At 39.3% G+C, this 16,954-nt stretch overlaps 1 protein-coding gene across 1 annotated transcript in view; it reads right to left on the reverse strand.

The window, feature by feature from the left end:
- Window positions 1-15,439, reverse strand: part of LOC124525669 (ankyrin repeat domain-containing protein 26-like) — a 75,021-nt gene extending 59,582 nt beyond the window's left edge. Inside the window, exons 1-3 of the mRNA XM_047098221.1 lie at window positions 15,389-15,439; window positions 9,054-9,220; window positions 4,714-4,740 (exon numbers count right to left, since the gene is read on the reverse strand). Of these exons, the coding sequence (XP_046954177.1) occupies window positions 4,714-4,740; window positions 9,054-9,169 (143 nt within the window). The 5' untranslated portion in view covers window positions 9,170-9,220; window positions 15,389-15,439. The remainder of the gene's footprint in view (window positions 1-4,713; window positions 4,741-9,053; window positions 9,221-15,388) is intronic.
- Between the last annotated feature and the right edge of the window lie 1,515 nt (window positions 15,440-16,954).

The raw sequence follows: 16,954 nt of genomic DNA on the forward strand, positions 1-16,954 counted from the left end.
TCCAAAGGCAAGGGAATTAAAAGCAAAAATGAACTACTGGGACCTCGTCAAGATAAAAAGCTTCTGCACTGCAAAGGAATCAACCAACAAAACCAAACGGCAACTGACAGAATGGGAGAAGATAATTGCAAATGACATATCGGATAAAGGAAGGGCTAATGTCCAGAATCTGTAAAGAACTCAGCAAACTCCACACCCACAAAACAAATAATCCAGGGAAGAAATGGGCAGAAGACATGAATAGACACTTTTCCAAAGAAGACATCCAGATGGACAACAGACACATGGAAAGATGCTCAATGTCACTCCTCAGCAGGGAAAGACAAATCAAAACCACACTGAGATACCACCTCGCGCTGGTCAGAGCGGCTAAAATGAACAAATCAGGAGACTATAGATGCTAGCGAAGATGTGGAGAAACAGGAACCCTCTTGCACTGTTGGTGGCAATGCAAACTGGTGCAGCCACTCTGGAAAACAATGTGGAGGTCTGCCAAATAATTAAAAATAGAACTACCCTATGACCCAGCAATAGCACTGCTGGGAATTTACACAAGGGATAAGGAGTGCTGATGCATAGGGGCACACGTACCCCAATTTTACAGCAGCACTTTCAACAATCGCCAAATTATGGAAAGAGCCTAAATGTCCATCACCCGACGAACGGAGAAAGAAGATGTGGTTTATATATACAGTGGAATACTACTTGGCAATGAGAAAGAGTGAAATCTGACCGTTTGCAACAACGTGGATGGAACTGGAGGGTAGTATGCGAAGTAAAATAAGTCAGGCAGAGAAAGACAGATACCAAATGTTTTCACTTATATGTGGATCCTGAGAAACTTAACAGGAGACCATGGGAGGGGGGGCGGGGGGAAAAAAGTTCCAGAGAGGGAGGGAGGCAAACAATAAGAGACTCGTAAACACTGAGAATCAACTAAGGGTTGATAGGAGATGGGGGAGAGGGGAAAGTGGGTGATGGGCATTGAGAAGGGCACCTGTTGGGATGAGCAGTGGGTGTTGTATGGAAACCAATTTGACAATAGATTATATTTAGTAAAACAAAATTACAAAATCAACATCAAGAAATCAGTTGCATTTCTACACAGCAATGAAATAGCTGAAAAAGAAATATAAGGAAAAAATCCCCTTCCCCAAAACATCAAAAAGAACAAAATACTTTGGAATAAATGTGATCAAGGACTTTCTGAAAGATAGGTACAGTAAAGACTACAAGACATTGTAAAAGAAACAGCAGAGACACAAACAAATGGGAAGATACCCCGTTGTTTATGGATCAGAAAAATTAGTACCATTAAATATCCACATTACCTGAAACCACCTACAGAGTCAATGCAATCCTTGTCAAAATTCCAATGACCTTTTTCACAGAAATAGGAAAAGCATTCCTCAAATGTGTAAGGAACAAAAAAGACCCCAAATAGCCAAAGCAATCCTAAGAAAGAAGAACAAAGCTGGAAGCATCACACTTGCTGGTGTCAAACTATTACAAAGTTATGGTAATAAAAACCGTATGAAGTTGCACAAAAACAAACACAAAGATGAAGGAAACAGAATCAAGAACCCAGAAATAAACCCATGCATGAAGTCAACTAAAAAACCATGCCTAAAGTCTCTTTGTTAAGAGACCCGAGAATACTCACAAGAGAAAAGGTAATCTCGTCAATACATGATGCTGAGAAAAGTGGATATTAACATGCAACAGAATAAAACTGTGCCTCTACCTTACACCGCTCACAAAAGTTGACCCAAACTCAAATAACGACTTCCATATAAAATCTTAAATCATAAAACTCCTAGAAGAAAACACAGGATAAAAGCTCCTTGGCATAGATCTTACGAGTGATTTAGGATAGGCCATCCAAAGTACAAGCAATAAAAGCAAAAACAACCAATGCGATCAACACTGTTTACGCACAGCAAAAGAAACAAGCAACATGACGGAAAGGCAACCTATGGAAAGGATGAAAACATTCGCAAGCTACAAATATGAAAAACGTCAATATCTAAAATGTGTAAGCAATTCGTACAACTCAGCAGCTAAAAACAAATATAATTAAAAACTGGGCAAGGCGGGGGCTCCTGGGTGGCGCAGTCGGTTGAGCGTCCGACTTCAGCCAGGTCACGATCTCGCGGTCCGTGAGTTCAAGCCCCGCGTCGGGCTCTGGGCTGATGGCTCAGAGCCTGGAGCCTGTTTCAGATTCTGTGTCTCCCTCTCTCTCTGCCCCTCCCCCGTTCATGCTCTGTCTCTCTCTGTCCCAAAAATAAATAAACGTTGGGAAAAAAAACATATTTAAAAACTGGGCAAGGAACCTTCATAGACATCTCTCCTCAGAACATATTCAGATGGCCAAGGGTACACAAGAAGGTGCTCGATATCACTATTCATCAGGGCAATGCAAATCAAAACTGCAGTATATAGATATCACTTTGACCTATTGAAATGGCTATTGTCAAAAAGACAAGAGGTATCATTGGCAAGGATGTACAGGAAAGGAATTCCTTGTACTGCTGTAGGTCTGTAAACTGGGACAGCCACTATGTAAAACAGTATGGTGGCTCCTCAACACACTAAAAATAGAACCTCCATAGGAGCCAATAATCCCATTTCTGGGTATATATCTTTTTTTTTTAATATGAAATTTATTGACAAATTGGTTTCCATTCAACACCCAGTGCTCATCCCAAAAGGTGCCCTCCTCAATACCCATCACCCACCCTCCCCTCCCTCCCACCCCCCATCAACCCTCAGTTTGTTCTCAGTTTTTTAACAGTCTCTTATACTTTGGCTCTCTCCCACTCTAACCTCTTTTTTTTTTTTTCCTTCCCCTCCCCCATGGGTTCCTGTTAAGTTTCTCAGGATCCACATACGAGTAAAGGACCTAAATGTGAGACAGGAAACCATCAGAACCTTTGAGGAGAAAGCAGGAAAAGACCTCTGGGTATATATCTTAAAGACATGACATCCTTACCTTGGAGAGATAGCTGCAGCCCTCTGTTTATTGCAGCATTATTTACAATAGCCAAGAAACAACCTAAGCATCCATCAATGGATCCATGGATTTAAAAGTATGGTATTATATTTACAATGGAATATTTTCAGCCACAAGCAAGAAGGAAATCCTGCCATTTGTGACAACATGAGTGAAACTTGAGGGCTTTATGCTTAGTGAAAAGAAGTCAGACACAGGAAGACAAATACTGTATGATCTGACTTATATGTGGAATTAAAAAAAAATTGCACGGAAAACAGAACAGACTGGTGTTGCCAGGGTTAGGAGGCTGTGAGAAATGGGTAGATATTGGTCAAAGGGTACAAACTACCTGTTACAAGATTAATAAATTCTGGGGATTTAATGTGCAGGATGGTGATTACAGTGAACAATACTGTATCATATCATTTGAGAGTTGCTACAAGAGTAGATCATCACAAACAAGAAAGGATAATTATGTGAGGTGATGGAAGTATTAACACTATTGTGGTAATCATTTGACAATATAAAAGTGTATCAAATTAATACAGGTATACCTTACAGTTACACAGATGTATGTTACTTATATCTCATAAATCTGGAAAAACTTCAAAAATTCTAAAGTACTCATATGTCATTATCTATTGCTCAAAAATAGTAATCATCTGATTACCTATCCTTTTGTTTAAAAAATAATGGTTTGCGGGGCCTGTTTGGCTGAGTCCATTAAGTGTATGACTTTGGCTCAGTTTGTGATCTAAGGGTTTGTGGCTTCGAGCCCCACATCGGGCTGTGTGCTGACAGCCCAGAGCCTGGAGCTTGCTTCGGAATCTTTGTCTCCCCCTCTCTCTGCCCCTCCCTCACTCTCACTTTGTCTCTCCAAATGAATAAACGTTTAAAAAAATTAAAAAAAATGATTTGTGGGGCGCCTGGGTGGCACAGTCGGTTAAGCGTCCGACTTCAGCCAGGTCACGATCTCGCGGTCCGTGAGTTCGAGCCCCGCGTCAGGCTCTGGGCTGATGGCTCGGAGCCTGGAGTCTGTTTCCGATTCTGTGTCTCCCTCTCTCTCTGCCCCTCCCCTGTTCATGCTCTGTCTCTCTCTGTCCCAAAAATAAATAAACGTTGAAAAAAAATTAAAAAAAATGATTTGGTAACTTTTGTATACTTTTAGCCTAATATCTAGTCCTGATAGAAAATACTGGGAGATTCACCAAAAAGAAAATTATAATTCTTTTTTCATGGACTAAATGCATGCAACAGAATATTATTACCATACAGCTACGCACATTTCCAAAAAGAATGAAATTTCCCACAGATTATTTAGGACTTAAACATGAGCCCTGAAGAGCACCAAAAACAAAAACAAAACTAGCAATTGTGGTTTTTTTTTCAAAAAACTGTTATACAGATAAGTTTTCTTGTTGAAATAACATCCAAGAAAAGAAGAATCTTTCTGAAAGCAATTATCAAACAATTCCTCTCAACCCAAACTTCAAAAATGAATCTGTAATTATGGAATTTCAAATAGCTTTCATTTTGACCCAGTCAATAGAAGCAACTGTTAAGTAGAAAACATCTGGTGAAAGCCACCTCAAACTTAGAAATAACAAAACAAAACAAAACAAAACAAAACAAAAACCCCCTAACATGTAGCCATGGTAACAAGAAGCCACCAGAATCAGTTTTAAACGTGTTAATCAATGTCCACCAGCCCTACTCACCAACCAATCCATTTCAGCTCCTTCCTTCTGAAAGACAGCCAACAAAGGACAAAAATCACTCCAATACACATGCTTCAGCGTGCCAACCAATCCACAACAGTCTCCAAGCACCCGAACAAGCATGGTGCTTCAAATGATGACAAACCATTTAATTTTCTGAAAGTCTCCCAATCCTTAAACTCTACTCTTCCCCAAACCCTGTATAAGAATAGCAGACTCCTCTGTTAGAAAAGACTATACCTAACCAGCATAGCTCGCTCCTATTTGTAAGCGATAAATTCCAACTTCATCTTTTTATTTCAGATCTTGAGGGCTCATAATCCTTCGGCAAGAATCTTTAAAGTTGTATAATAATTTGCCACCATATTTTAGTTTTCTTAATAAATATAAAGGAAGTTTGCTATTCCTTTGATACATTTCACCATAATTAAAACTATCATAAATACAACTAAAAGAATAAGTAGCAAGTAAACACAATATTGGGCCCCCCAAAATCCAAAAAAATGTATATAACTGGCAGGTTTAGTTGACAGAATGAACCCACGCCAAACTGTACAAGTGAGGACTAGTATTATGTTAAAAACAATACACACAGGTTAAACTCCGTTCACTCAATAAACATTAATGAACAAGTACTATATAGACTAGAACATTTTCTAGGCACTGAGGACATGGCAATGAACAGATAACAATCCTACTCATGAGTGAAGTAAACCTACAATAACAATAAGCTACACAGGCCAAACATACAGTATTAGAGGAGAAAAACTAAAGCAGAGAAATCACATTTTGAGGTGTTATAGGGAAAAGGGTAGTTGAAGTACTAGTCAGGATGGCCAAGAAAGGCCACTTTTAAGCACAAACCTGAAAGAAAAAAACAAACAAAAAAGGAAAAAGCAAGCCATGAGGTATCTGAGGGAAAGCATTCCAGATAGAGTCAACAGCAAGTACAGAAGTATGTCCGAAGTACTGAAAGAGTAGTGAGAAATTCAGTATGGCTGGACAGAATGAAAGGGGTAGAAAAGAGTTCAAATCAGAGAGAGAGAGGAGGAGACACCTGATCATATATAGGCCTTGTCGGCTTTAGGAAGAGTTTTGGCATGTACTCTGAGTGAAATGGGAGGCAGTTAGGCTTTGAGCAGAGGAAGGACACAATCTGACTTACGTTTTACTAGATCCAAAGTGTTTAGAATTAACAGAAACAGAGGAAAAACAAAAGAAGAAACAAACAAACGAGAAGACCAGTTAGTTACCTAGCACTCCAATATAAACAACAGATGATAGTCTCTTGGCCATGGAAGATGTGTTTGGATTCTGGATATATTTGAAGGAAGACCGGACAAGATTCGCTGACAGATGAGATGTGATGTGTATGAAAAAGAAAAAGAAAAGAGAAAGAAAAAGAAAAAGAAAAAAAAAAGACAGGACTCAAAGATGATACCAAGTTTTTTAGCAGAGCAACTCATAGAACTGTTATTAAACCAATTAGGAAAGACATGAAATGCAAATATTAAGAAAGAATATCAGGAGTTCAATTTGGGACATGTTAAGTTTGCAATAGCTATCCAGAAAGAGGTATCAAGTAGGCAGTTTGATATGCGGGCCTGGAATTATGGAGAGAGTCTGGGCTGGAGATATAAACTTGAGGATCATTAGAATATACAAGATAGTAAAAGTCAAGAGAAGGAAAATCAAAGGCCAATTCCTGGAAGACATCAATGGGTTAAAAGGTGGGGGACGAGGAGAAACAAGCAAATCAGGCTGAGGTGTACAGACTAGAAAGGCAGTGGCAAAATCAGGTGAGTGAGTGATATACTACAAGCAACATGGAGACAGAATTTGGGAGGAGTTTTCCATTGGGTCAAATATTGATGAAAGGTTAAGTCAAATGAGATGTATGAAATTAGGTTTAGATTTAGTAAAGTGAAAATCGGTGGTAACCTTGAAAAAACAATTCTGGAGGAGGGAGAGGGAAAATTGCTACAATGAATTCAAGAGTGGATGGGAGGGAGGGAAATCAGGATCAAAGAGTGAAGAAGGCTCTTGAAGGATTTCATAGCTAAGTGAAATGGTCATGGTGGATCTAATTTTCTATTATTGCTGTAGTTTTCTATTGTTACATAATGATTAGGTAGTAATTTGTAATATTTGGAAGTCTTCAAAATTGCATATATGTAACACTAGTTTTTTGGGGTTTTTTTTTTTTGCTTTTTTTTAAATGCCACACCAAGGTACTAAATAACTCACAAAATTATACAATGAGAAGACTCCTTAAAATTTTTCTAGATATATAATATTATATAAGCTGATTACCATTTTTCTCATGCTTAGAAAGACCACGGAAAAACTAAGTTTCAAGGGCAGTATTTTGTGCTTGATAAAAATTATGGAACTCTAAGGGCACCTGGGTGGCCCAGTCCATGAAGCATCCAGCTCTGGATTTCGGCTCAGATCATGATCTCTAGGATCTCTAGCATCGAGCTCTGCACTGACAGCATGGAGCCTCCTTGGGATTCTCTCTCTCCCTCTCTCTCTTTGCCCCTCCCCCACTCATGTGTGCATGCTCGCTCGCTCTCTCTCTCTCAAAATAAACACTTTTAAAAAGTCACCTAACTCCAGGCTATTATATACTATCCAAAGTATTTAGTCACATTAAAATTTGATACACAGAAGTAAAAGGGGGTGGAAATGCAGAAAATAGTCCTACTTTGTAAACTGAATTGTCATCAATTATATACCATGAAGGCACTGTTGAAAAATTTGGTGTGGTGCATGTTGAAATATATTCTCTAAAAAGGCAGCATAATGGCATGCAAGCAAAGTACCTTTATGAAAACGATTCATTGCATTATCAGCATCTTGGTTTATAGCACAGGGGTCATGAAATATTTATATAGAATATGAGACATGTTGCCACGTGAAACCTCTTGGCAATATTCAGATGAAGCTGAGGGTCCAACATTGGAGCACTCATGCACTGGGAAACAAAACCAAAAATCTAATAACTAGCAATTTTGTTGGTAATGAAGTAGACTGCCAGTGTAGCAGGGAACTTCCTTTTGCAATTCAGTAGATATTAAAAGTATTCTAACAAAATGTGCATAAGACATGACATCAAACCAAGCCAAATGCTTTAAATATACTTTGTTAAACCATCAGGACACATAGACCTAAATTCATTTTTTATAATGGTCACATATTCCATTACTTTATAGAAGGGAAACTTAACTTCCTTATTAATGAATGGATATTTCGCCTATCTCTGGGGCACCTAGGTGGCTCAGTCTGGTGAGCATCCGACTGTTGATGTTGGCTCAGGTCATGATCTTGTGGTCGTGACATCGAGCCCTGTGTTGGCCTCTGCACTGTTAACGTGGAGTCTGCTTGGGATTCTCTCTCTCTCTCCCTCTCAGTCTCTGCCCCCCCTCGATGCTTGGGCTCCTGAGTGTGCACATTCTCTGTCTGTCTCTCAAAATAAGTAAATAAACATTTAGACTATCTCCAAATGTTTGATATGGGAATGCTATAATAAATATCCTTCACATATACATGTAACGTATTTATATAAGTAACCTTAATATATCTGTCCTATTTGTATATGTAATAATATATAATAAATGCCCTTACAGTGTGTGTGTGTGTGTGTGTGTGTGTGTGTGTGTGTGTTTGCACACACAGGCGCACGTGCTTGCTTATAGAAGTCACGTACTTCAGAAGGACCCAGTCCTGGCAACGAAACCATTGGAATAAAGGGATGACCTACCTGAAATATTTTTCTCATGTTATATTATTTATTTTTGACAGTGACAGAGACAGAGCACAAGCAGGGGAGGGGCAGAGAGAGAGGGAGACACAGAACCTGAAGCAGGCTCCAGGCTCTGAGCTGTTAGCACAGAGCCTGACGCAAGGCTCAAGCTCGTGAAGTGCAAGATCATGACCTGAGCCGAAGTTGGACGCTTAACCAACTGAGCCACCCAGGTGCCCCGACATATTTGAAATTTTGAAATACACCGTTAAATCACCTTTCCAAAAGGAGTTACCAATTTCATCCAGCCACAGTGTCTAAGAATGTCATTTTCCTCACATTTCCTAACTTTGATTATTTTTTCAATAAAATATTTATGACCACAAAAATAAATATTTATTTATTTCAATAAAATACTATGACCGCAAAGAATGGTATCTCGTTGGTATTTACATTTTTCTCATTAGCACGTAGGATGAAATATCTCCACGAAAAATACGAAATTTGTTCATCGTGAACATTAGCTCAAACTAGAAAAGTTTGTTGCATAGGAAAATAACAATGACCTACTATTTAAATACTGCTATAGGCTTACCTATCAGAATCTTTTTTTTCTCCAAAAGGCAATTGATGGTTATCAGTTTTCCCATTCTGTCTTTGTGGAATTAATCCAGCAGCCGCAGCATCATGTATGTTTTCTGATACTTCCATGTCACTTCCTCTGTGCTTCTTTTTTTCTTCAACCTTTAATGGAACTTGATACTAAAGGTAATTGTTACTTTAGTCAATAAAAAGAAGTTTTTTTCATTCATTTTATCAGCTGACACTTAGTTTGTCATAATTTCAATGGAGGAAAATATTTTCTGTTTACTTTATCATTACAAGTAACTGTAATTTTTATAAACTCTGCTTCATTTCTGTTGAAATTTAAAAAAGCAGAAGTTACCAATATTTCTAAAAGGGCTTTCTTAATTTTGTACTCTTATTCATATCCACACTTTGCTACCGAGAATTCCCCACCCACCCCCACCCCATCTGACCAAGAGATACAAAGAAATAAAAAGACAAAAGACAAAATTTGTCCTTTTCTATCCTTACCACCTGGGTTTTACACAACAGCCAGATTTAAAACATGGGACATGGAGGTGCTCCAGTAACAAAAACAGGGAGCTTTCTTCTTTCTGCACGGAGCTATTCTTTCCCTGACTGCCTTTTACAATTCTTTTTCTTTGGGATCCTAAGGTTCTCAAAACAAGTGACAGTGTCCCCTAAAATTTATGAACCAAAGTTTGCCACAACACAAAAGGAACAAAGTGAAACGGACGTTTGGGTGGAATTCTGGGAAATTAGCAATGCTCTCCGAATCTCACATTCAATAACCATAACATTGTATAGGGAGAGGGTATAAACGTAATGATCACCTTTAATTCCATTTGCTACTGATAACGCGAGTAAAACTCAAAAAGGTTAAATGATTTGTCCCAAGTTCCTAAAGTGGCATTACCTAGCATTTTATGGCGTCAAAAGAGATGATACAATTCTTGAATGCTGACTCAGAGAAATGACCACAAATTCATTATGTTAATCAGATGCATGAAAAGTGTGACTTTGGCACAGTAAATTAATACCTTGATAGGGGACGAGGGGATTAGCTACTTATTCTTCTAAAGGAGGGTATCTCTAGGTTTTGTCTATTTCTAAACTCCACACATCTCAAAACTCAGTTTTCTCCCTTGGAGTTCAATACTGAAGCTTTGCTGAAGGTTTGTGCTACCTACATGGTAAAAATCATACAGGCCAAAATCATACTTTAGTGAACATAAAGTGAAGGTTTGACTCAACAGAAACATCTGAGAATGATGATTTAACAAACGTGGGGAAAAAAGCAGTGATAATACAAATAGCTGTTATTAAGCTTATCTCAAAGGGGTCATGTTGAAATTCTAAGTTCCAAGATTGTGAGTAAAGCAGACAAGACTGCATATATTTGTGGGCAATAAGCTTAGAAATTCCCTGAGCCTGCACTGATGGCTTAACCAGGCATAAAAAATTACAAAGCCATAGGATGCTCACACCCAAATTTGGGTAAACAAGATTAGGTAACTAAGTAGAGAGAGTGCGGGGCAAAGGCTCCAAGACAAAGGTGTGTGAGGGAAGCCAGATTAGATATGCAGGAGGACACACTCCCCAATTTAGTCCTATGGCAGAAAGCTGCTTTCACAGGAAGGAAGGACCAAATTAGGTAAACAGGTAAATAGGGCTATAGGCGGTAGGCTGCAGGGTGAAGATGCCCAGAGGGGAGCTAATTAAGAAAAGAAAGGTGCCTTGTGGATCCTGAGGTAGCATCCTTCTTCTGCCCTAGACTAGCTGAGATAAACAGAGAAGCTGCCTCAGGTCTGCTGTTAACAACCATCTGCCAGGCACCAGGATTTTGTTTTATATTGACCCAAACCCCTAACACCCTATATCTTCAAAGCCCCTTTCCCTCATGCCCATGAGTTCATGTTCACAGATTGATTGTGTCTTTGGGCACGTCCATCACCACGTTTGGAAGCCTTCTGATCCTAATAAAAACAGAGCAAGGACCCTTAATCTGGGCGCCTGTGTTCTCCGGGACATTAGCCATCTCTCCCATTGTAATCCTGCATCCTGCTGCTGTCTAGCTAGACAAGCAAGAACCCTAGGCCCAGAGTCTACAGACACATACTGAAGCAATAAATAGATTGCCTTAGCTGGGAACATTTGTGTATCTTCCTTCTCTTAGTTATTGCTTCTTTCCCATTTTATTGTTTATGGAAATGCAATTTATATTGACGCCAATATGTTTTTTTTAAAAAACCTGGAGATTATTATGTTTTTTAAGCAGTTTCTTTATGTTCATTCTGGTTCATGAGGTCACATGGCACTTACATAGCTAAGTTAGTTTCCCAGTTCATATACTACTTGGAAGACTGACACAGAAACTTCAAGGAAAACAAATCATGAGAATGTTTTCCTGAACTCCTATTTGTTAGATAGCAGAAATAATCTATTTCCAGACACAATTACTTATTTAGACAATTCCATTGTATGCACACTCTTGTTCTCTTGAGTGGAAAATCAGAATGGATCAGATAATTGCTAAAGAGAAAAAACAAGAGTAACAGCAAGGCGGACCTCTATCTCTTTTGGAGGTTGAACTTTCTCTCTTTCCAAAGACAGGAACTCTAGTTGTGACATGCCTATCTCATTCTTAAACCTTTGCATATCTTGATGTAATTCTTCACTTAGATATACTTCAGATGCTGGAAAACTAGATGCTGAAGAAGAACTCACGATTTCTAATTCAGAATCAATACTTTTATAGTTATGAGTACTGGCATTATCTGTATATAACGGCTTCTGGAAAAAAGTCTTGTACTGGTTTGTTTTCTCGTAAGTGTTTGTGACAGCAGAAATATCATCCCTTTTTTTTGAACCGTGCGTTTCATCACATCGCAGCAGGCAAGCCACAAATCAAAAAGGCTCTCTGAATCACTAGACTGAGGTCTAATTTACAATCGGTGGTATTTTGGTCCATATTTTTTGCCATTTGCATGTCAAACTCTTGGCCTTCTTTCACTTTAAATGTAACTAGTGGGGTCCTTGCTTTTTTTATTTTCTATATCATTTTAAAAATACTCATTGTTGTTAAAAAGATGCTCAATGTCTGGTTTGTTCTCATTTTCATAGTCTGATTACTTTCTTTCTTTCTTTCTTTTTTTAATATGAAATTTATTGTCAAATTGGTTTCCATACAACACCCAGTGTTCATCCCAACAGGTGCCCTCCTCAGTGCCCATCACCCACCCTTCCCTCCCTCCCATCCCCCATCAATCCTCAGTTTATTCTCAGTTTCTAAGAGTCTCTTATGGTTGGCTCTCTCCCTCTCTAAGGTTGTTTTTGTTGTTTTTTTTGTTTTCACTTCCCCTCCCTCATGGTCTTCTGTTAAGTTTCTCAGGAACCACAAAAGAGTGAAAACATACGGTATCTGTCTTTCTCTGTATGGCTTATTTCACTTAGCATCACACTCTCCAGTTCCATCCACGTTGCTACAAAAGACCATATTTCATTCTTTCTCATGGCCAAGTAGTATTCCATTGTGTATATAAACCACAATTTCTTTATCCATTCGTCAGGTATGGACATTTAGACTCTTTCCATAATTTGGCAATTGTTGAAAGTGCTGCTATAGGGGCACCTGGGTGGCTCAGTCGGTTAAACGTCCGACTTCAGCTCAGGTCATGATCTCACAGTCTGTGGGTTCGAGCCCCACGTCAGGCTCTGTGCTGACAGCTCAGAGCCTGGAGCCTGCTTCGGATACTGTGTCTCTCTCTCTCTCTCTCTGCCTCTCCCCTGCTCATGCTCTGTCTCTCTCTGTCTCAAAAATAAATAAAAACGTTAAAAATAGAAAAGAAAAGAAAAAGAAAGTGCTGCTATAAACATAGGGCTACAAGTGCCCCTACACATCAGCACTCCTGTATCCCTTGGGCAAATTCCTAGCAGTGCTATTGCTGGGTCATAGGGTAGATCTATTTTTCATTTTTTGAGGAACCTCCACACTGTTTTCCAGAGTGGCTGCACCAGTTTGCATTCCCACCAACAGTGCAAGAAGGTCCTTGTTTCTCCACAATCCTCGCCAGCATCCATAGTCTCCCGATTTGTTCATTTAGCCACTCTTGACCGGTGTGAGGTGGTATCTCAGTGTGGTTTTGATTTATATGTCCCTGATGATTTGCTTTCATTTAAAGAAAGCTTAGAAGATGACTGGCAAGCATATTCTGGGGACCCAGAGTATGAATGAGAGAGAAGGACATTTTCAAGACTAGGCTCTTTTTGTTCAGGAAATGCCTGAAATACTATCGAGACACACACTCCAGATGCATCTTCTTCCGTATTTGTCCAATTCGAAGGCATTTCCTTTCAGTTGGTTCCTTGTTAGAGTGACCCTGTGGTGGTTCTTCTTCAAGATGAGTAGGAATGCTGTATGGTTAACAAATTTCACCAAACTTCTGCTTTCACTCACTGGTGATGAGTTTTAAGCTCTTTTTCCAGTCCATTTTGCCTTATTCGATCCACATTTCCTCAAAGTTTTGCATAGAAGCGTGTCTTAAATGTACAGATATATCATGCTCCCTATCACATTCCTTATCCATTGCTGGTTCTTGAGTCACTTTTTGCAGTTGCAAAAATGGATGGTTAATTTCCTTGTTTGGATTTGCACATGAATTTTCTGCCGGGATACATGGTTGTAAAAACACCTTACCCTTAAGTAATCAAGTATGGACAAAGAAAAATGAGAAAATAATTACAATTTTACTGTTAACTTTCTTTTTTTTTTAATTTTTTTAATGTTTATTGATTTTGGGAACAGAGAGAGACAGAGCATGAACGGGGGAGGGGCAGAGAGAGAGGGAGACACAGAATTGGAAGCAGGCTCCAGGCTCTGAGCCATCAGCCCAGAGCCTGACACGGGGCTTGAACTCCCGGACCGCGAGATCGTGACCTGGCTGAAGTCGGACGCTCAACCGACTGAGCCACCCAGGCGCCCCTACTGTTAACTTTCTTAATCTATGTTTAGTTGTTCCCAAGTCACTGGATTGTGACTTCCTGTAAGAAGTGAAAACTAACTTGCCTTAGCCTAAGACAGAAGAAACATATGAACTCATAAACTTAAGCTTGTCAGTTTTTGGAACTAAACAATTCATTACATGTTAAATCGACCAAAAAATTAAGTTAGATGGTTTTTAATGTTACAAACCTTAAAAACTATTTAGCTTATCATCCCTTATAACGAGCACTAAAGTGCATTTGAGTACTTTTTAAAGATTAATAACTAGAGAATTGGATAACTTTAAATTATTAGCAGCCAAATCAATTAATATCAAAGAGAAAGAAATGCGCTGGCGGTGTGAATCGGCTTAAGATTCTCTCTCTCACCCTGCCCTCACCTACCCACGTGCTCTGTCCTCTCTCTCTCAAAAGAAATAATGAAAAGAAAAAGAAATCATAAGGAACAGAAAATACATTTACAGGATGGTACTCTATTTACTGAAAAATATCTGTGTGTAAGTGGACTCCCACAGTCCAAACCCATCTGGTTCAAGGGTCAACTGTATACCTATATGATGTCTCCACTAAGAGATTACAGGAACCTCACATAGCCCCAGATTAGAAAATCAAACACCCATTCCTACTTTCCCATTCTTTTCTGGACACTACTGCCATTTTATTAGCCTTCAGACATCGTCACATTTAAAACAAGTATTCTTGGGGGGCCTGGGTGACTTAGTCAATTAGGCGCCCAACTTTGGCTCAGCTCATGTTCTCACAGTTCATGAGTTCAAGTCGTGCAGTGGGCTCCTTGCTCTCAGTGCAGAGCCTGCTTCGGATCTTCTGTCCCCCCACCCCCTCTCAACAATAAACAAACATTCACCAAAAAAAAAGCATCTTCAATATTTACTAAGTCAATACATGCCACTGTGATCATTTTGTCTTCTATTTCTATAGCACCCTTTACAGGTTACAAAACGTTGCCACATTTGTTCATTACACGTAACCAAGAGGTGGGTATTAGTGCCATTTTTAGGAATGAGGTCATTGACATTCAAGCAAGTTTTTCCAAGTTCCCACAGCTAGGAAGTGACGGAACCAAGATGCTAGCATGTCTTTTGATTTCAAATACAGTGCTTGCAGCATTATGCAGCAGCTGCCTGGGCCTAAGAGATCAGGATCTTTTTACCTCCTTCCCTAGTTGTCACCTTAGAATAGGTCATCATTACTTTACTTATATTACTACAAGTATGACTGCGATGTTATTTTAATTATCCAAAAGTCAAAGTGAAAGCACCTCGTGGACGCTTTAACATCACTCCTCCATGCTTATACTTAAACATAAGAAGAAGACAGTACCTCAGGAAGAGAAGGTGATTCTACATCTTCCTCTTCTCCCAATTCTAATGCTGACATCATATCTATAGGATACGGTCACAGATAAATTAATGTGTTACAGATAAAACATGTGTTACTATGAATTGTAAACACAGACACAAGTCTATCTCCGTTCATGACTATTTCAATAAAATAAAAGCAATAGCAGAAAAGATGTTCAGGGGGTTCAAGATTTTCTGGAAGCAAAAGGTGGCAGTACTTGGAATACTTATAAAGAAAGATAGCAACAGAAAAATACCTTCACGTAAAAAGGATAATATATTTGGATATGCATACTTTCAGATTTTTCTCATACTGGCATTTAATCATAGGAAAACAACTCACAGAGATTCACTAGCTTACCACTCTGTAATTTTTATGCACTCCACCAGCAGAAGTCAAACTGTCATTAACTGTTTGCTCCGGTGGCACATTTTCAATAATACCAACACCATCTTGCTTTGCTTCCATTGCTGACTTTGCTGTTCCTTCCTAGAAAAACAGCACAAAACAAAAACCCAACTTCAGAAAAACATCACATTCATTCCTCTGGTCACGCACTCACCCACTCAGAAAGACAAGCACATTCTGTATCTGTCAAGTCATAGCCACGATCCGGGGACAAGCTGGAAATATAAATAAAAGACAGAGTCTGTTCTATACACTAGTAGCGGTAGAGATGCACGAAAACAGGTAAGGACAGAACAATAGCATCCACTAGTTCTGCAAGGGAAGTGAATCACGTACAGTGAATGCACAAAGGAGAAAACACTTACATTTGGGAAGGTCAGCAAATCTGGGAAGATAGGGCTGTATCTTAAAAGACACACAAAGTACACAGGGAGGGTGTGAAGGGCATTCTAGAATGAGCAAAAGGATCAACTATGAAATAATATAGTAAGTGACAACACCTATGCAATACGGCAAGACTGGAACAGAGTTATTGGGAATGGGATAGATAGAGAGATATTACTGGAACATCAGGACGAATCCAAAAAAAAAAAAAAGAGCAGTGTTATGCTAGAACATGAATTTTCTCCTTCAGGTAATGGGGACCCATTGAATAAGCAGAGGAGTGACATCGTCACAAGTATATTTTAGAAAGGTCACTCTGGCAGCAATGTAGGATGAACATAAAGGAAGCAAAACCAGAAGAGAACTGCAAAATTATAGGTGAGCGAGTGAATTACGGGAATAACATATGAAAAATGGTCAGCAGGTACAAAATATCGAATGTGGTGAGTGACTGGATGCGGTCATTTCAGGGGAGTTCGGAGTCCAGGACTTTTCCTGTTTCAGGGCTGCTATTTTTGAGGCTAGGGAACACAAAGGACAGAGCAGATTACAGTCAGGAAAGAGGAAAGGGAAAGGGTCAGAAACAATGTCTTGAAACTAGGGCATATTAAATGTAAAGTGCCCAGGGGACTTCCAAAGAAAATGTTAGGGCCGCCTGAATGCCTCATTCAGTTAGCACCTGACTCTTGATTTTGGCTCCAGTCATGATCTCACAGTTCAAGGGTTCAAGCCCCCCGTCTGGTTCTGCGCTGA

The sequence above is a fragment of the Lynx rufus genome, unplaced genomic scaffold, assembly GCF_022079265.1.
Source record: "Lynx rufus isolate CCGP_SWC_20201006 ecotype Redwood Valley unplaced genomic scaffold, mLynRuf1.p SCAF_45, whole genome shotgun sequence".
Classification (NCBI taxonomy): Eukaryota; Metazoa; Chordata; class Mammalia; order Carnivora; family Felidae; genus Lynx; species Lynx rufus.